This window comes from Cotesia glomerata, linkage group LG7 (genome assembly GCF_020080835.1).
Source record: "Cotesia glomerata isolate CgM1 linkage group LG7, MPM_Cglom_v2.3, whole genome shotgun sequence".
NCBI lineage: Eukaryota > Metazoa > Arthropoda > Insecta > Hymenoptera > Braconidae > Cotesia > Cotesia glomerata.
Genome location: NC_058164.1, coordinates 20,312,625 through 20,328,488, shown reverse-complemented (window position 1 = coordinate 20,328,488; position 15,864 = coordinate 20,312,625). Strand labels below are relative to the sequence as shown.

Here is a 15,864-nt window from a genome sequence, read left to right as displayed (position 1 = left end):
TTTTTTGGCCCAGTCTATAGTATATAAATAGAGTTGGCCCCAGGATTCACCCTTGGGGAACACCAGCAACTACAGGTTGTATTTCGGAATATGCGTTATTGACTTGGACTTTAAATGTTCGATTTTTTAAGTAGCTAACTAAAATTTTTGTAATGTAAATTGGTATTCCTATTTTATGTAATTTAAATATTAATCCTTTATGCCAAACCGTGTCGAATGCCTTTTAAATGTCCAGGAGGAGCATTGCAGTTTCCATTTTGATGTTAAAGTTTATTGATATGTAGTTAGTGATTCGGGCAAGCTGTTGTACTGTGCTTCTGTTATCCCTAAAGTCAAATTGTTCTTCTATTAATATTTTTTGTAGTTTTTCAAATTTATGAAGTCTATTTGATATTATAATTTCAAAAATCTTACCAAGTGTATTAAGTAAGCTAATCGGTCTGTAACTTTGTGGGAATAATTTATTTTTTCCACGCTCAGGGAATGCAAGTACAACAGCTTGCTTCCAATCCTGCGGGAAGTATGAAATTCTAAAACATTGGTTTATGATGTAGGTAATTTGAACTATTGCTTTAACTATATTATTTATACGTTTTTTTTCTTGTTTATATATATCTATGCGATGTCTTTGATACTGATGTCGGTAGTAATTTCTTAACTTAATTAATTGTCGTATATCGTCTGGCAATTCAGGTAGATATTGTTGATATTTGCATGTAGAAATCGCTTCATTTTTAGCTTCGTTGATAATATCTGTCAGATTTTGTACAGCATCGTCAATGTCTTGTCTGTTGATTATATTTCTATTTATAGTTAATTTGTCATTAATTAGTTCTCGAAATAGTGGCCAATTTGCTTTATTATAATCTAAGTATTGTCTATGTGCGGTTCGTGGGTTTCTTATGTCGCCTAGGGTTAGAATTACTGGCATATGATCAGAATCAAGTTCGTCTATTGTTTCTATTGTTGCGTTTACGTTTTTAGTAATAGCAAAGTCTACTATACTCGGTTGGTTTGAATTAGCTGGATATAGAGTATATCTGTCAGGTGCTAAGATAGTTAAGTGATTTTTATTCGCGTAGTTAAAAAGTATTTTGCCATTAGTATTATTAGTTTTGCACTTCCATGAGGTATGCTTAGAGTTAAAGTCCCCTATAAGAATAGATTTATTACTATGAGTTAATTTATCTAATTCTTTTATGTCGATCTTATTAGTAAGGTTTCCTATTTTTGGTCTTACATATACTGTGAATAATGTAATATCATTGTTAAGTTTTATACCTAGTTCTTCAATTGTGATATTATTAAGGTCAATGCCGAATTCCGAATGCTTAATTCTATTATTGATGGCTATCATTAGACCACCACCTGATTGTTTACCTGGTCTATCTTTTTTATAACTTATACACCCATTTAGTTTAAACTTATATTTATCAGATTTTTGGTTTCATTGACTAACATTATGTCTATATTATGTTTCACTATAAAATCTTTATGTTTATTATCTTTATGCTCTAATCCATTGGCGTTCCAATGGCCAATTCTGATATTTTGATCGTCAGATTTATTATTCATTAAGTGAATCTAAAAACTCTAATAAAGCTAGACATTTTGATGCATTATCTTTGCAATCTTTAAGTTCGTTATTAAGATATTTAATGGCTTCAATCATTAATTTAATATCACAGAGATTACTTAAGGTATTAAACTCTTGGAATAATTCTTTAATATCTAATAAATTACCTCTTATATTATAATTGTTACTAAAGCTTTCGTTCCTAGATGACCATGGAGACTGCTGCGGTGGATCATCCCTTTGAGTCGTCTGTGCTAGTCCTCCAACGTCTGCTCGGTGTCTCCTTGGTGGTAACGCTGGGTAGTCCTTCGGGTTGTTCAGTGCTGGTATTGGTCGTTTATTAACGCTTTTTGATGCATATGCTTGTTTATGGCGCTGTATTTCAACATACTCCAGATGTTCCAAGTACTTTGGACATTTTGAGTAATTAGCTGGATGCTCTCCTTGGCAATTTACACATTTAGCTTTTTCTTCAGGTTGTTTAACACATTCCTTGGTTGTATGGTTGCCAGCACATTTAACGCATTTTGGATCATAGTTACAGTTAATTGTGCCATGACCATAACCCTGACAGTTATAACACTGAGTAACTCGTTTAGGATTTTTATATTTTTCCCATGTGGCCAAGACTCCACAGATGGTTTTAGTTGCAAATATTTTGTCTATTTCCACATCACAGGCCACAGACATGTAATATGTCGCTACATCTCCTGATGATTTTCTTTTGGCAGATTTCATTTGTACTAGTTTCTTTGGTATTATTCTTTGCTTGTTTACGTCTTCTACTATATCTTCTATATCAAGTTCTGGAAGTCTTTTGATTACAAATTTTTTATCCATTAGTTTTTTGCGTGAGTACGTGTGATATTTAAGCTTGAGTTGTTTAATACTGTTAACAACGTCTAAATGTTCTGCTTCTGATGTTGTGTAAAGTGTCAGTTTTCCTTGTGTAAACTTCATTTTCATGTGTGGAAGTGTTTCTCTAATTGTTTTAAGGATAGTTTTAAGTTGTTCTTGAGTTAGCGTGGTTATCTCCGCTACTATAGGTATGGTTCTTTTCTTTTGCTTAGTTTCTTGATTTTGTTCTTGATGCTTAGTTTCCATATTATTGATTTCGTTGTTTTCATTAGCTGTTGATAAGGGCTCAAACCTATTATTCAAATCAATAGGTTTTAGTTTTGTTGTTTTTGTTTTACCCGTCATGATCTGTTCTGTGATTTTTCTCTTGTTGGTTGTAACTTTTGTTTGTTCTTGTTTTTTAGCCAAGAGCTCCAGTAAACCTTTGGCTTGTGTTGAATTTAATAAAGTAACGCCCCCTTGGGCGACACTCATTGAGAAGGCTCTGCTGACAGTATGTAATAAAATTACTACACACATGTAGAACAGAATTTATAGGTTAGGTTGTAGAGTATGTATCACGTTGTACTATTTGTCTCGACGAATGATCTGATGATCTATATCTATCTGATGAGTTGCAAGTTTTCGATTTAACTCTTAAAAGAGAAGAGAAGGAGATTGACCATCTGTGAAACATGATCGCAGTAAAGGGGGAAAGAGTGTACGTAATCTCGTTCGCTCGCGTGCTTCGATAAAAAAATAACAACAATAGTAACGCCTATTGGAACTCGCGGGCTAATGCGATTAGAGTTATAATTCCCCACTTCTTTCTACATCGCTCACTCTACCGTGAGCTCCGACGGAAAACGCATTTAAGCGTTGGCACGACGCGATATTAACATAACTCCCGCTAGAGCTTGCTCTACTTTATTAGTATCACTCAGTTCTACCTCGTACTCACTCATCATGTCTGGTCGTGGTAAAGGTGGTAAAGTGAAGGGAAAGTCAAAGACTCGCTCAAGCCGTGCTGGTCTTCAATTTCCAGTGGGTCGTATCCATCGTATGTTGCGTAAAGGAAATTACGCTGAACGTGTTGGTGCTGGTGCTCCAGTTTACCTCGCAGCCGTCATGGAATACTTGGCTGCTGAAGTCCTAGAGTTGGCTGGTAACGCTGCTCGTGACAACAAGAAGACCAGAATCATCCCTCGTCATCTTCAGTTGGCCATCCGTAACGATGAAGAATTGAACAAACTTCTTTCCGGAGTAACCATCGCCCAGGGAGGTGTCTTGCCTAACATTCAGGCTGTTCTTTTGCCCAAAAAGACTGAAAAAAGCAGCTCTTAAATTCTATTCTCTTTCTTTCTCCAAACAAAACGGCCCTTTTCAGGGCCACCAAATTTTTTATAGCGTAAAGACTTTTATAGCTTAATTTCTTTTGAACTTCCCCCTGAGAAAATTTAAAATTTTCGAAAATCAGGATGTTATTGGTTCTAATTTCAAACAAACTGAAAAAATTTTTTTCAAATGTTTTTTTTGAATAACTTTTAAACGGCTTTACCGATCAATTTTAAAAACTAATCAGATCTTAATTTCAAAAAACCTCGTTGATCGCCGTCAGTCGGGTTAAAATCGGTTGCTTCGTTCGTGAGTTATTGTTATAAAAAAAAAAACCAAAAAAATTGTTTTTTCGGAATTACTCCTAAATTTCTAGTTCGATCAATTCAAATGTAAAGATTTTTAATGAGGCTTCAAAAACTGCATCGAATGTAGCCAACCGTGTGAAAACCGATTCATTCATTCAAAAGTTATTGCGGTTTGTAAATTCAAAAAATAGTGTTTTATTAAACTTCTATCAGACTTTCGAGCTCAGAGAGTTCAAAATGACACGAAAATTATATTTTTGAGCTCGAAGAGCTCAAAAACGTAATAAGTGTAATTTTGAGCGCTTAAGGATGGAATGAGCGGAAAGTTGCAGGGATGGCCTTTAGGGTCAACCATTTTTTTTAATTTTTTCATTTCAAGTTAATAAATAAAAAATAAACAATAAATTGAAAAATACTTAAAAAAATTTTTTCTTAAGTTAATAAATAAAAAAAAAATTTCTGTATTAACAAGAAGAATAAGTATTATAAAAAATGAAAAATTTAACAAAAGGATTCCCCCAAAGGGAAACGAGGTGGCGATTGCTCGATAGGCTAGTTTATCAGTTCACAAGTTTCTGACGTAAGTCATTAAATCTCATTTTATTCAGCGGCTTAATTTCGCCTACTCCTCAACCGGTACGGAAGTTGCATTACTCTTCCCCGGAAGAAGACCACCTCTTCGCCGCAAGTGACCACTCCTGGATTGCCTGACCTTCCACGCAGAACTCCTTCTCACGAGATTGGCACCAGGGCCTTTTCATCAGTTTTGTGCTTGCGCACTAGATTAGGAACTGTGTCCCTTCAATAGCTGCTCCGGGGAGCTTATTTGCGGAAAACTGCGTAGTTGGAATGATACCTATCCGGAGAAAGAATCGACGGCGCTCCAGGAAACAATAGAGAGAAACAAGCAGAGAGCTGAAACAAGCGATGATGGTCACATTGCGACGAACCTTTAGGCTTCCAACATGACTCGCTGAAGGTGCCCGGTGTAACGTGATGCAAAATGTTATATATTGAAACTACTCTATGAACAACCACTTGCGAGAATTTCCTACCCTAGCGCCATCTTCCTGCTTTTATGGAAAAATGGACAAAATCAATAAATTTAAAAATGAACATTTTTTCCTATTTCAAAGTAATAGTGTATAAATTTGCCTACTGAATAATAATAACAATAAAATAATACCAAAAATTATTTTTTTTTGTAAATGCAAAAAAAAATTTTTTTCAGTAATTTGATAAAATAAAAAAAAAAAAATTATATTAAATGAAAATTAACAAAAATAAATTTTTATAATTGAAAAATTCGTTTATTTTTTTTTTTTTACGTTCATTACACCAATAATTATTTTTTTTTGTAATTAATCAGAATAAGAATTCAAAAATCTCTTAATGAATGAAAATGATACTTAAATTTTTTTTAACAATCATATTCATTCTATAACGTAAAAAAAAAAAAAAAAAAAAAAAAAAAACGAATAAGCCTCACACACATAAGGTCACAATAGAAGTGAAACTTTTTTAATCGTTAAGTTGGTTTATATTATTTGTATATGTACTATGTATAATTTAGCATATATCTCATGATTTGAAAAACAAAAGAAAATTATTTTATCAATTGCCCGGTATTTAAGAAATAAAACACAATTACACTTTTATTAATTAATATATACATGAATTTATTAATAAGAATATTATTTTTATCACAATATTTATAATAAGAGTGTTATATTTGAATTAACACGTTTGAATGTATCACTGCATGATGTCAAAATTCTTTATATGAAAACAGTTAGTTACAGCTGATATAACAAAATATATTTCTAAATAACGTACTTAAATTTCGACGCATGCGCCAAACAATATACATGTAGGCGATAATAACTATTGAGAATACATATCTACACACTATACCCTATATTAAAAAGGGACCGAGTTTCACGCACACATGCTCTCTCAAGCGCACAGCATTGGCTAGGTGCACGATGGTGCTGCCCTCAATTTTCATGCTTTTCCTATGTTAAATCAAACGGAGTAATTTAGTTCCAGTGGCCGCCATTAGCGTTAAATCATGTTCTTCCCATAAGATTTACACGTAAAAGTGGTAGTCAGCGCCAGCCTTCCCCACCATATACTTCGCACCCTGCCAATTATCTATCCACAGATTCGGTAGAATCTGGCGCCAAGTTCAGTTCAAATCCGTTGTAAACGGAGCGCCAGACTACCGACTATGTTTACTGTAAGCAGAACGGTATTTTGAGGTTGCAAAATTTTATTTAATTCTACGGTACTTCTTGTTCCTAAATTTTATATTATAACAGTAATTCATGCTTTATTTTAATGATATTAATTAATTATATTCAATTATAACAATTAATCTACTTGAAATTATTAAATTTTATCAGCACAAACTATAGCAAGCTCAAAAATTTCGATCCTGACTTTTTTTCTATGTAAAAAGTGACATGCCGCAGACTAAATAATTCGAGGATACATGGTAATCTTCCAATAGATGGGAAACTACAGTTAAAAAAATACATTTCACAGCTTGCATCTACATCCGCCAGGGTGCGCTGGAATTGTTTTTACATAAACTGTAGCTTCAAGAGGATAGTTTGCTATAAAAAATGCAGCCAACGCGAGATTTAAGTTGGTACCAATTGTAAATTTTTATTATAATTACAAAAAATACTAAAATCCGAACAAAAACAGTTTCACTGTAAAAAAAAATCGCGCCAAGTCCACGTTCATAAGACTATTAAGAAAAAAAAATTTCTTATTTCTTTACAAAAAGATATAAAATAAAAAAATTAAAAAATCCAAGTAACCGATATGATTGTATTTGATTTTCGGAAATTAAAAAAAATTTTATTGTAAATTTGAAAATTAAAAAAAAAATTTTGGAACGTACTTGGTGTGCGTCATTGTGTATTTCAATTTTTTTAAAGTCCTGGTAAATAGATTTTACGAATTTCATTAAAAGTAAAATATTTTGCAACCACGCACACTAAATACGTACCAAATTTTTTTTTTTAATTTTCAAATTTACAATAAAATTTTTTTTAATTTCCGAAAATCAAATACAATCATATCGGTTACTTGGATTTTTTAATTTTTTAATTTTATATCTTTTTGTAAAGAAAAAAGAAATTTTATTTTTCTTAATAGTCCTATGAACGTGGACTTGGCGCTATTTTTTTACAGTGAAACTGTTTTTGTTCGGATCTAGTATACTCTTTCATTCTATTCGGCTATTTTCAATCCTCCTCACTCTTTAAGATATCTTAGACTTGCTATGCAAGCATTTCCCCTTCTCCTCCATTCTGTACTTTCATTCAACGTTTCCCCTCTCCCGCGATACCCCTATTAGACCACAAAACGTTCAGATTTAGCTTCCGTAAAGAAGTTTCATTTCAAAAATTTTTTTTCAACAATGATGGCCTTTATGGTCAAACGTTTTCCTATTTTTTTTTATATTCATTTTATTATATATCTGAAATTATTTAAGTGAACATTGTTAAAAATTAATCGGGATATTGTTACTCTAAAATCTTTCTGTTTGAGGTAAATCCTTTTCGTTAATGTTCTTTGTCATTACTTGGGTATTTCTTATTTTAAGTATAAGTGAGTTTATTTACATGTAACAAAAATCCCATTTATCTATCTATTTGGATTTCAATCCCTTTAATGTATCTGGCTCCAGACTAATAGCGAGAATTTCCCCGAGCCTCTTACAATGAGCCGAATGAGAGACTTAAAATGTTCGCACGCAAACAAATTTTACTATCGTTCAAAATAAAAGGAAATTATTGTCAATTTTTATAATTAATTAAATATTTAAAGAAAAAATCTTTACATAACACCAGCATAGCAATTGAGTAAAATTGAATCCTTTTTAATACTCTCAATTCTTCAAGAAGAATTGAATATAATAAAAAGCTTATAATGCTGAACTCTTTTTAATTCTACTCAATTCTCTGCAGAGAATTAATAAAGATGCAATTAATTTTTAATCATCTTTAATTCTTTTTTTTAACCAGGGACGGTTCCAGGACAGTAACTGTAGTTGAACGTGTTTTTAGTCAATCTTTACTCCAAATTTATCCTCTAAAAATTCTTCAGTAATTTTTTTAGATCATTTTCTATCGGTTTCAGTTCTCTGATTGTTAATCTCTTAAAATGAATTAGTCAAATTTCACTGATTCAACAAGTGAACATACTCACGGGCATGAACAGAAAAAAAAATTAGGAAAACGGTTGACCCTAAAGGCCATCCCTGCAACTTCCCGCTCATTTCGTACTTAAGCGAACAAACATACATTTATTACGCTTTTAAGCTCTACGAGCTCAAAAAAATAATTTTCGTATCATTTTGAGCTCTTCAAGCTCAAAAATCTGCTAGAAGTTGAATAAAACACTAATTTTCGATTTTTAAACCGCAATAACTTTTGAATGAATGAACCGATTTTTACGTAGTTGGTGGCATTTAACGCAGTTTTTGAAGTTTTATAAAGAACTTTTAAATTTAAATTGATCGAACGAGGAATTTCAAAGTAATTCCGAAAAAACGATTTTTTCGATTTTTTTCGTTAACGATAACTCACGAATTAACCGATTTTGACCGGGCTAGCGGCAATCGACTTGTTTTTTTGATGTTAAGAGCTGATTAGTTTTTGGAATTGATCGGTCAAGCCGTTTAAAAGTGATTCCAAAAAAACCACATTTGAAAAAATTTTTTTTGAAGTTTTTTTCAGATTTCTTAAAATCTACTAGTTCGAATCGATCCAAATTATGGTCAAAATCTAAGTTTAGTTAAGCCCTTTCAAACGGTGCCAACCGCGATAAAATCGGTTAAGTCGTTCAAAAGTTATGAGAGGTTTACATACGGCTGTACACACACACACACACACACACCCAGATGTTGTCAGGACACAGCTGTTTCCGGGAGTACCTTTATCGCTTTAAGCACGATAATTCCCCAGAGTGTCCGTCTTGCCCAAGAGTTGCTGAAAATGCGGAGCACGTTTTCTTTGAGTGCCCTCGTTTTAACCCACAGCGTGATGAGTTAGAGAAGATCCTGAACAAGAAAATCACACCAGAGTCAATAGTAGAAGAAATGCTGTCATCCGAAGCTGCCTGGAACGCCACAAGCACGTTTACCACCGAAGTGCTTACAGAGCTGCGTTCCATTGAAAGAAAAAGGGCAAATGACAGAAACTAGAAGGAAGGAAAAATAACACCTTAGCCACCAGAAGGAATAGCAGTAGCTAGATCCTCCCCTCACGAAGTAATGCCTGACGGCGGTTTCCATGAGGGATTAGAGGAAAGAAGAAAAGGGGTTTAGGGTTTAGTGGGTAGGGGCGTTAGCGTTGAGTTTTAGTATGACGCTGCGTCGAGTCGCCACATATCCAGGCCGAACAGCTATGCCTGGAATCCGTAAAAAGGATTCCCCCCCCCTAAGATAAAAAAAACACACACACACACACACACACACACACACACAGAGACACACACACACACAGACGTACGGACATCATCGCGGAAACATTCGGGGAGGCTTCGTAGGACCTCAAAACGTCAACATCCGTTGAAAACTCGATTTTTGAAAAACGGGGTGAAACCAATAACTTCCCGATTTTTGAAAATTTTCAATTTTCTTAGCGATAAGTAGAAAATGTTCTTGAATCAAGTATATATTTTTAAAGAGCTCAATATTCTTGATTTGAGTAGAAAAATTCTTGATTTAAGAACATTTTTCTTGATTTAAGGAAATTTTACTTAATTCAAGAATTGTTCGTTTTGATTCAAGGCAATTACCCTCTTAAAAATTGTATTCTTGGTTTAAAAATTTTTCTCTTGAAACAAGTTGATGTTTTTTTCTGTGTGTGCGTAGATATTTCGTTCTCTAATTCAATCATTTTAAGAGATTATTTTATTTTACTTCTTGAAGCTTAGCTGTTTGTGTTTTACCTGTGATTCTATTTTCTTTATCTCCTCTTCAATTTCAGCCTGCTGCAATAGAATCTTTAGTCTTCATTCTCCTCATTTGAGCCCCTCAGAACCAGGGATACCTTGCTACTCACCTTCCTCAATTTTTTTTATACTATCTTCTGATAATGTGATGAATTCTGCTATTAATTATGTGAATTAAAAATATAGCGGTTGAGTATGTCAAACTGATCATTGATGTGAGGTTCATGAGCTTTAGATACTTTCGCTATACCTCAAATTTTGATACCCTCATTACTTCTTTCGTTTCTCTTAAAACCATTTTCTGGAAATTTATTATAAACATAGATGGTCTTAATGTTACTAATAACGTAAATAACTACTTACAGCTTGATTAGTAAAGTTTTTGATACTGTGAATTAAACTGTTTTCATGATGAAGGTTGAAATATTCTTGTCTAATGAAGGTTGATTGATTTTCACAATTTTTCAATTTTTTCGATTGTAATATTCATGTTCAAAATCATGAAATGACTAGGAATATATTTTTTAGGCTTTCGTGAGTATAAGAAATATAATGTAATTGAACTTGATAATATTTTACGTATTGAAAAATTTGGTGGCCCTGAAAAGGGCCGTTTGGTTTGGTTTTAATCAGAGAGAGGAAGTTTACTTAGAGCTGGTGTACTTAGTGACGGCTTTGGTTCCTTCACTGACGGCGTGTTTGGCCAATTCACCGGGTAACAGAAGACGGACAGCTGTTTGAATTTCCCGTGAAGTGATGGTGGAACGCTTGTTGTAGTGAGCGAGTCTGGAAGCTTCAGCAGCGATACGTTCGAAGATATCGTTGACGAAGCTGTTCATGATGCTCATGGCCTTGGAGGAAACACCGGTGTCAGGGTGGACCTGTTTCAGCACCTTGTAAATGTAGATAGCGTAACTTTCCTTCCTCTTCTTCTTGCGGTTCTTCTTGTCAGACTTGGTAATGTTCTTCTGGGCTTTGCCAGATTTCTTTACAGCTTTACCACTAGTCTTGGGCGGCATGATGGATACTGAGTTGAGTAAGTAAGTACGTACAGAGGCACAGCAGACGAATGATGGTGAGCCCAACTTTGCTTTCGCTTATAACAAAAAAAATAGGAAGTTGAGCATCGGTGAAGGATAGTTACAAAGAGTGGGGATGAACACCAATTAAACCCAAGGTATGCTCTATCCCCTCCAACGTTCAGCTGTCAGAACATCTGCCGCATGCTCCTCACACAAGCCTTATAAAAATCAAGGTTTGGAGCGCAAACCGTATAGTCAGGACTTGTCCGTTCAAGTTAAAAGTTCAGTTTGTAAATCTATAACCTTTTCATCATGTCTGGTCGTGGTAAAGGAGGTAAAGTAAAGGGAAAGTCAAAGACCCGCTCAAGCCGTGCTGGTCTCCAATTTCCAGTAGGTCGTATCCATCGTATGTTGCGTAAAGGAAATTACGCTGAACGTGTTGGTGCTGGTGCTCCAGTTTACCTTGCTGCCGTCATGGAATACTTGGCGGCTGAAGTTTTGGAGTTGGCTGGAAACGCTGCTCGTGACAACAAGAAGACCAGAATTATTCCCCGTCATCTTCAGTTGGCCATCCGTAATGACGAAGAGTTAAACAAACTTCTCTGGAGTCACCATCGCTCAAGGAGGTGTCTTGCCTAACATCCAGGCTGTTCTTTTACCCAAAAAACCGAGAAAAAGCAGCTCTTAAATTATATCTTCTTTCCATCTAAAATAAAACGGCCCTTTTCAGGGCCACCAAATTTTTCAATACGTGAAGAATTTTCTAGTTTAATTAAATTCTTTTTATCCAGTCTAATTATTTGCTTAATCAAATTATCGTCATCTATCTTCAAAATTGATTAATATAGTTACCAGCACTATTTCATCTTTATTGAGAGAGTGTAATATCATTAACTTACAATAAATAATTACATTGAGGTCGTTAACTCTGCTATCTCTCTCTTAGGCTTCTCACCATTTTCTATTTTAAAGTATAGCAGGGGAACGTCTAGTGTCATACATTCCTTGGCTATGACAAACGGATTTTGAGATACAATACGATAATATTGGAATTATGAACCTCTCAAGTAGTTTTATATGAAAAAAATATATTTATTACATATATCTGATGTTTGGCATGTGTCGATAAGTTGACTGAAAAACATTTTGTAAGTTGTATGTTAATTTATTCGAATTTAATATGATAATACTTTGATAAATGGTCATGTAGTTAACTTTTTTATACTATGTTCATCGAAAATATATAAATTGTATATATTTCTCGTCATTGAAAAAAATTTTTTTTAATGTGTTACAGTAATGATAAATTCATTGTATTCTAAAACATCTGCTTATTCTTTCTGAAAATTGATGTCATCTTCTTTTGTTCGTTTATCAGAAAAGATCTTTAGTTCGAACAATTAAAATATCATTAACAATAAACTGTATAATTATTCATGGCGAAGAATAATTTGCGAGATACTAAGGTATCTTTAACCATTGAAATAACATTAGTCATGCTAGTCGCTCAGTGCGAAGCCATGGTGGGGAGAAACTGATTTACCGTCAGCGCTACCCGTGGCTATATCCGATACTACGGGGGGCTGTTTTTATGTTTCGAGTTAGCTAAATATACAAGTGAATTGTTATTTAAAATTTATTTAAATAACATAACATAAAATGAGTCACAAAAGTTGTTGTGTTGTTAGTTGTAAGAATACAGGTAGAAAAAGTGCTTGTCATTTTTATAAATTTCCAACAGCAAGTTGGAAAATAAATCAAAGGAAAAAATGGATAGCCGCTGAGGAGACAAAAGTAAGTAGAATCATAACCTTACTATCGGTAATAATAAAAATCTTGAAAGAAGTAAAACTTAAAAAAATAGTAAGTTTAGAAAATGCTAGGAAATATTATTATTAATTAAAAAAAAAAATTTTTTTAAACATTTATAAATTTAGCATAATTAATAATTATTAATTATATATTAAAAAATAAGATTGAATTTTTTTATTATAAACTTTTCATTTATTATTTAAGATTCATTTACTCTTTTGCTACTTATTATATTAAACTAAAAGATTATCCATACCAATGATCATAAATTTTAAATATTAAATATTAAAAATTTTCAATTTTCCTTGCAGTATTGATGGCTCATTGTGGACTCCAAAGGCACATGATTATATTTGTAGTGATCATTTTATTGGAGGCCAAAAGTCTGACATAGAATCGAGTCCCAGCTACATTCCTACTAAATTTCCTACAGTTTATAAATCTCAAAAAGTTAATGAGTTAATGGTCACGAATAGGTGAGTAATAATATATTGAAATTAACATAATTTAAAAACTAAAAAGGAGAGTATTACTATAAATTTTAGATATTATTTTATAAATAAATACTGTCGCTATTAAAATTTGTGATTATCAGCAATCAAATAATATGAATTTTTGTGTAATAAATTTTTCAGATTTAAGCGCTTAATGGACCGCCGGCAGAACAAAAATGTATCTTCAGCACTCAATCCTGAGCCTGAAGTTAATGAATTGCAAGAAATGATTACTGAAGATCCGCCGACAGTAACTCATTTGAGAGTTGATCAAGAGTGTCAAGTTAACTAGCTTTAAAGTCAAGTTAAATAGCTTTCGTTATTCTTGCGAAACTCTTCTACCTCTCGGACATGTTCAGCAAGAACTAGCTTTTTTCCTTTTACCAATGTTTGTGGCTGGAACTGAATTTCGTGGGTTATTGATTGAAATCCCGTTTTTATTATGGTTTCCATTTTAAATCCAAATCTAAAAATAAAAATGATAAATTTAATCGATTAAAAATTTTTCCCAGCTTTATTATTGAATTGTAATATGTTAATTTTAGTTAGCAAACATAATCTATTTTTTTTGTACTCTAAAACAATCAGCACTTTTAATTTGTAGAATTTTGAAACAATAAAATATTTTGGTAATTTCGTTTAATGTAAATTTACTTATAAAAAAAATAATTAAATGTTTATTCAAGTTTTCTTATAATTTTTCTCTATTTTCTTTTTATTTGAATTCAGTCTGATTTCAGTTAACCTATCTTTATGTGTGCTAACTTCTATGCTACTTTTTCGGTATTAAATATACTTACATTTCACTTTTTAATGCACAAGAACACTTTACATTAACAAATATTTATTATAAATATTTCCTTTAATTAAAAAAACATTTTTTTATTTATCATTCGATATTATTATTTCTGACAGCCATTCAATACATAATAAATATATTACAATAGCCCCCTGTAGTTCAAACGTGCCATGGCGCTGAAGTCGCGCACAGAGCGAATAATGGGATTTTAGAAAAAATCATTAGTTTGAAGAGGAGATACATACAGTATGAATTAAAAAGATTCTTTCTCAACAAAGAATGAAAATAGATAACAAAAGATTGACATCGACATTGTATTTTCTTACTTTTCATTGATCTTACATTTTCTAGGTAATTTAACAATTATCAATATAATCGATTAGTAAAATTGAATGATTTTCTTAGTATGAAAAATTTGTTGGCCCTGAAAAGGGCCGTTTTTACAAATATTGGATTAAAAATGATAACCTAGGCACGTTCTCCTCGGATACGACGAGCCAACTGGATGTCTTTGGGCATGATGGTAACACGCTTGGCGTGAATAGCACAAAGGTTGGTGTCTTCAAAAAGACCGACGAGGTAGGCCTCACTGGCTTCCTGAAGGGCCATCACAGCGGAGCTCTGAAATCGTAGATCAGTTTTAAAGTCCTGAGCAATTTCACGAACAAGACGTTGGAAGGGCAATTTACGGATTAACAACTCCGTACTCTTCTGGTAACGACGGATCTCACGAAGAGCAACGGTTCCTGGACGGTAGCGGTGAGGCTTTTTGACACCTCCAGTAGCTGGTGCACTCTTACGAGCAGCTTTGGTGGCAAGTTGCTTACGTGGAGCTTTACCTCCAGTAGACTTACGAGCGGTTTGCTTAGTTCGGGCCATGACGACTTAGAGACCGTAATCTGACTTTAATGATCTTTAGTTAGATTTAAAATATGATGTCCGCTCAAAGAGCTCGCCTGTTTGTTAACTTGGGCCAGGTGTTTATTTCGGTAGGGGGGAAAAAGTATCTGGATTGTGCTGATTGGCTGCACTCAAACTCGATGGTGGGGGAAACGTTGAAGATGTGCTTAAAAGAGCCTTGACTTACTGTTTTTCGAATATACCAAGTTTACTTCTTGAGTCGATCAGAAGCTTAATTCACCTCATATCAACATGACTGGTCGTGGTAAGGGAGGAAAAGGATTGGGCAAAGGAGGAGCCAAGCGTCATCGTAAAGTTCTTCGTGATAACATCCAAGGTATCACTAAGCCAGCTATTCGTCGTTTGGCCCGTCGTGGTGGAGTCAAGCGTATCTCTGGATTGATCTACGAAGAGACTCGTGGTGTGCTCAAGGTTTTCCTTGAAAACGTCATCCGTGACGCTGTCACCTACACAGAGCACGCTAAACGTAAGACTGTTACAGCCATGGATGTAGTCTACGCATTAAAACGTCAGGGCCGTACTCTCTACGGTTTCGGAGGTTAAACATCCCACTCTATCATCTAATTTTGAAAAAAACGGCCCTTTTCAGGGCCACCAAATTTTTCGTACTAAGAAAATCATTGAAGTTATGAATTGTCATGTATAGGTATTAATTGAATGCAATAAAATATCCTTATGTTTTGGATTAGATTTCTATAATCGATTACAATAGATAATATACATTAATTCAAAGTAAATAGGCTCCATAGCTTAGTATCAAATGACGTCATGTTTATTGTAATCAGCT

The 15,864-nt window shown here is 33.7% G+C and overlaps 4 protein-coding genes and 1 pseudogene across 4 annotated transcripts; 3 read left to right on the top strand and 2 right to left on the bottom strand.

Annotated features, from left to right (window-relative positions):
* The first annotated feature begins 3,330 nt into the window (after positions 1-3,330).
* LOC123269230 (histone H2A) lies at positions 3,331-3,799 on the top strand. The gene has a single exon (XM_044734833.1). The coding sequence runs from the start codon at positions 3,380-3,382 to the stop codon at positions 3,755-3,757; it is 378 nt and encodes a 125-aa protein (XP_044590768.1). The 5' UTR covers positions 3,331-3,379; the 3' UTR covers positions 3,758-3,799.
* A 532-nt stretch (positions 3,800-4,331) lies between these two features.
* LOC123269245 (histone H4) lies at positions 4,332-15,638 on the top strand. The gene is made up of 3 exons (XM_044734847.1): positions 4,332-4,336; positions 9,165-9,170; positions 15,302-15,638. Exon 3 carries the CDS (start codon positions 15,309-15,311, stop codon positions 15,618-15,620), a length of 312 nt encoding a protein of 103 aa, XP_044590782.1. The 5' UTR covers positions 4,332-4,336; positions 9,165-9,170; positions 15,302-15,308; the 3' UTR covers positions 15,621-15,638.
* Positions 10,629-11,105, bottom strand: LOC123269237 (histone H2B). Its single transcript, XM_044734838.1, has one exon. The coding sequence runs from the start codon at positions 11,046-11,048 to the stop codon at positions 10,674-10,676; it is 375 nt and encodes a 124-aa protein (XP_044590773.1). The 5' UTR covers positions 11,049-11,105; the 3' UTR covers positions 10,629-10,673.
* On the top strand, positions 11,301-11,782 carry LOC123269231 (annotated as a pseudogene).
* On the bottom strand, positions 14,625-15,061 carry LOC123269229 (histone H3). The gene has a single exon (XM_044734832.1). The coding sequence runs from the start codon at positions 15,033-15,035 to the stop codon at positions 14,625-14,627; it is 411 nt and encodes a 136-aa protein (XP_044590767.1). The 5' UTR covers positions 15,036-15,061.
* Positions 15,639-15,864: the final 226 nt, after the last annotated feature.

What these genes read in the sequence shown, in the direction of transcription:
- LOC123269230 (XM_044734833.1), top strand. Translation starts at nt 3,380, where the DNA reads ATGTCTGGTCGTGGTAAAGGTGGTAAAGTGAAGGGAAAGTCAAAGACT.
- LOC123269229 (XM_044734832.1), bottom strand. Translation starts at nt 15,035, where the DNA reads ATGGCCCGAACTAAGCAAACCGCTCGTAAGTCTACTGGAGGTAAAGCT.
- LOC123269237 (XM_044734838.1), bottom strand. Translation starts at nt 11,048, where the DNA reads ATGCCGCCCAAGACTAGTGGTAAAGCTGTAAAGAAATCTGGCAAAGCC.
- LOC123269245 (XM_044734847.1), top strand. Translation starts at nt 15,309, where the DNA reads ATGACTGGTCGTGGTAAGGGAGGAAAAGGATTGGGCAAAGGAGGAGCC.